A 2,645-nucleotide genomic window follows, 5' to 3' on the forward strand; every position below is an offset into this window, starting at 1 on the left:
TTTTCCAATCTTATTATATTGCTTTTGTTATTTCCCATCTGGTAATTAACGAAATATTAAAATTTGTTAATCACACATGAGTGTGCACATCCTAGCAATTGCTTTTATGTGTATGTTTTCCATTCTTATTATATTTTTCATAAGAGAAAGTCTAGAGGCGAGTATTTTTATTAAAATTTGATTAGCACTTAATTATTAAAAAAAAATAATTAATCCTACACCATTAGATGTCATCTCACACCATTAAAAATATTGATGTTAGCTAAACATCACAAATTCTACTAGCCCCTAACACTCCTCTTTTCATAATATCAAGACTCATCAAGAAAAATAACATGCCCTAACTATATAATAGTTAAGGCTAAACAGGAATTAACCTGGTGTCTGGCAGAGTATTTGCAGAAACGGCACTGCGGGGACTTATCAGTGTAAAGATCCATGAAGCCCGCCTCCACCTTCACCCCTTGATCGCCGCAAGGAATCTCCGGAGATAAAGGCCTCAAGTAGTTCGTGAGATCCGCCAGCCACTCGGTGTGCGTCACCGTCCCCCTCCACGCAATGGCTATGTCCCTCCTCCCCAATCTCTTGCTGGTTTGGTCGTCGGAAACGGCGATGTAGCCGGCCCAGTTGGCCCTGTCGCTCCACATCTTGTGAGGGAACCTGGACCTCTTGAAGAAGCTGGGCAGGCTGACGTTGGCCGTCGCGTAGATGTAGCGTGAAACGGTGTATCCCATGTGCGTCATGTCAAGGTACTCGAACAGCTTCTCATGTGGGTACCTGCAGCTTCCACAATACTTGGAGTATGGGTCGTAGTCGAAGGAATCATACGTGGCCTGTGCCATTTCGCCGTACCGGATGATCTCAAGCCGCAAGCCAGGGTCCAACGGGTCAAGAAGCCCGGCCCACTTGTCCTCGCCGTGGAGCTTTCGCCATATGGATGATATGTCGAGTTGTTCTTGTTTCGGGGGCATTGGTCGCTCTGGTTTGAGTTGGGTGCTTATGGCTTTGCATGTCATGATGCTGGGTTTTCTTGTGGTGGTGACTAGGGTGTGAGATGATGAAGATGGTGCTGGTGCTGCTTGTAGTTTAGGGGGATTCTTGGCTTCCAAGGTAACCACCATGTTTGAGATTGGAGTGGTGGCCATTGCTATTATTTTGATCTTTTGGAATTAATTTCGAACTTGCAAGTTGGAATTAATGTAAGCTTCTTTAATTTGGAATAATTACTAGATACAGGATGTATATATAGTATGATACTTATTTTTATTGGCTATGGTTGAGCTTGTGTTGATGCATGTGTATTGATGCGTCTGCTACTATATTTATAGTTAGATTTTTTTGATTCATGATTTAATTTCTTTCTTTTATTCCTATCCTTTAATTTTGTCCTTCCTCAATGTTTTCCTTTTCCAAATTATAAACGTGTCAATTTGAAACCATTTAATTGGGATGGTGCATGCATGATTGATGACGATGATGACTAGACCAACCAAAAGGAAAATTCTATAATAATATCCAAGTGAAAACTCAAGTGCAGTCAATTTGACGTGAAGTTGATAATTGAGAGCAGTTAAATAATTTAAATAATTTGACTAAATTTTTATCTAATGGCTTTTAGTTATCAATTTCATGTCAAGTTAACTGCACCTGAGATTTCACCTAATATCGATATTACAATTATGGTAGTAGAAAACCTCATCGTTCTTATAAAAAAAGGATAACCACCTCATTTTATAGTTGAATTTGGAATAGAAAAATTGTACTAAGGTTAGTAATAATTATAAAATCAACTTAATAAAATTGTGAAAGAATAGGAAAATAAAAGAATTGTGAAAGAAAAAGATGAAGAAATTTTATTGATTATTGATTGAATGAATTGTAAACTATGAAGGTAAAACTAAGTATATATAGAGTATTGGCCTATGAAAGATAAAATTAGATAAAGATAAGATATAGATAAAGATAAAGATAACTATAAGATAAGATAAAGACTAAATTATAATTTAATTTGTGTATTCTGTTGGGCTGAATTTGTGGGCCGTGAGACGTCTTTATTGTTGTCATGGGCTAAGGTGGAAGAGTGGTTTAATACAACTTGCAAATTTTTCACCGCTTTACTAAAGGATATTGAAAATTCAAAGAAAATTCAAGTAATCATAGATGTTGGTTTTTTGTTAAGAAACATTTCTAGTTGGTTAATTTAGAAAGTCAAAGCTATGAAAATATGAAGATAATGTCATCAAACAAGTGGTAATATCAAGTTGTAATTTCATATGTTTCTGCCGCCAATGTTTAATGTTGATTTAATAAGTTCTGAAAGATGTGAATTGCAATGTAAGAACTGCCAATGATAAACATAATTATCTTATTTAAATAGATTGCGGTAAATTTTGTTTTCAGTTGTTAATATAATATTTTAAGGTCCTCATCATCAACTGAATGATTAAACTTGTTGAGCTTGAAATTTAAGTATATTATTATCGAATTATGAGAAGTAACTTAGAAAATAACTACATTTAAAAGGTTTTATTAAAAAAAAAAGTAGTTAATAAAAATAAGTAATTTTATGCAAAATAGTTGACAAAAACCAAATATAAATGTATTGATTTTTATAAAAGGCTATATGTAAACTAAAAATCAGTAAT

At 34.7% G+C, this 2,645-nt stretch overlaps 1 protein-coding gene across 3 annotated transcripts in view; it reads right to left on the reverse strand.

The window, feature by feature from the left end:
- LOC107645240 (phospholipase A1-Igamma2, chloroplastic) overlaps positions 1–1,307 on the reverse strand; it is a 3,415-nt gene extending 2,108 nt beyond the window's left edge. For 2 of the 3 annotated variants that reach the window (XM_016349222.2, XM_021103655.1), the window contains exon 1: positions 378–1,307. In XM_016349222.2, the coding sequence (XP_016204708.1) occupies positions 378–1,145 (768 nt within the window). In that variant the 5' untranslated portion in view covers positions 1,146–1,307. The remainder of the gene's footprint in view (positions 1–377) is intronic. The other variant, XM_016349221.2, reaches the window with a different exon arrangement.

The sequence above is a fragment of the Arachis ipaensis genome, chromosome B06 (assembly GCF_000816755.2).
Source record: "Arachis ipaensis cultivar K30076 chromosome B06, Araip1.1, whole genome shotgun sequence".
Taxonomy (NCBI): Eukaryota; Viridiplantae; Streptophyta; class Magnoliopsida; order Fabales; family Fabaceae; genus Arachis; species Arachis ipaensis.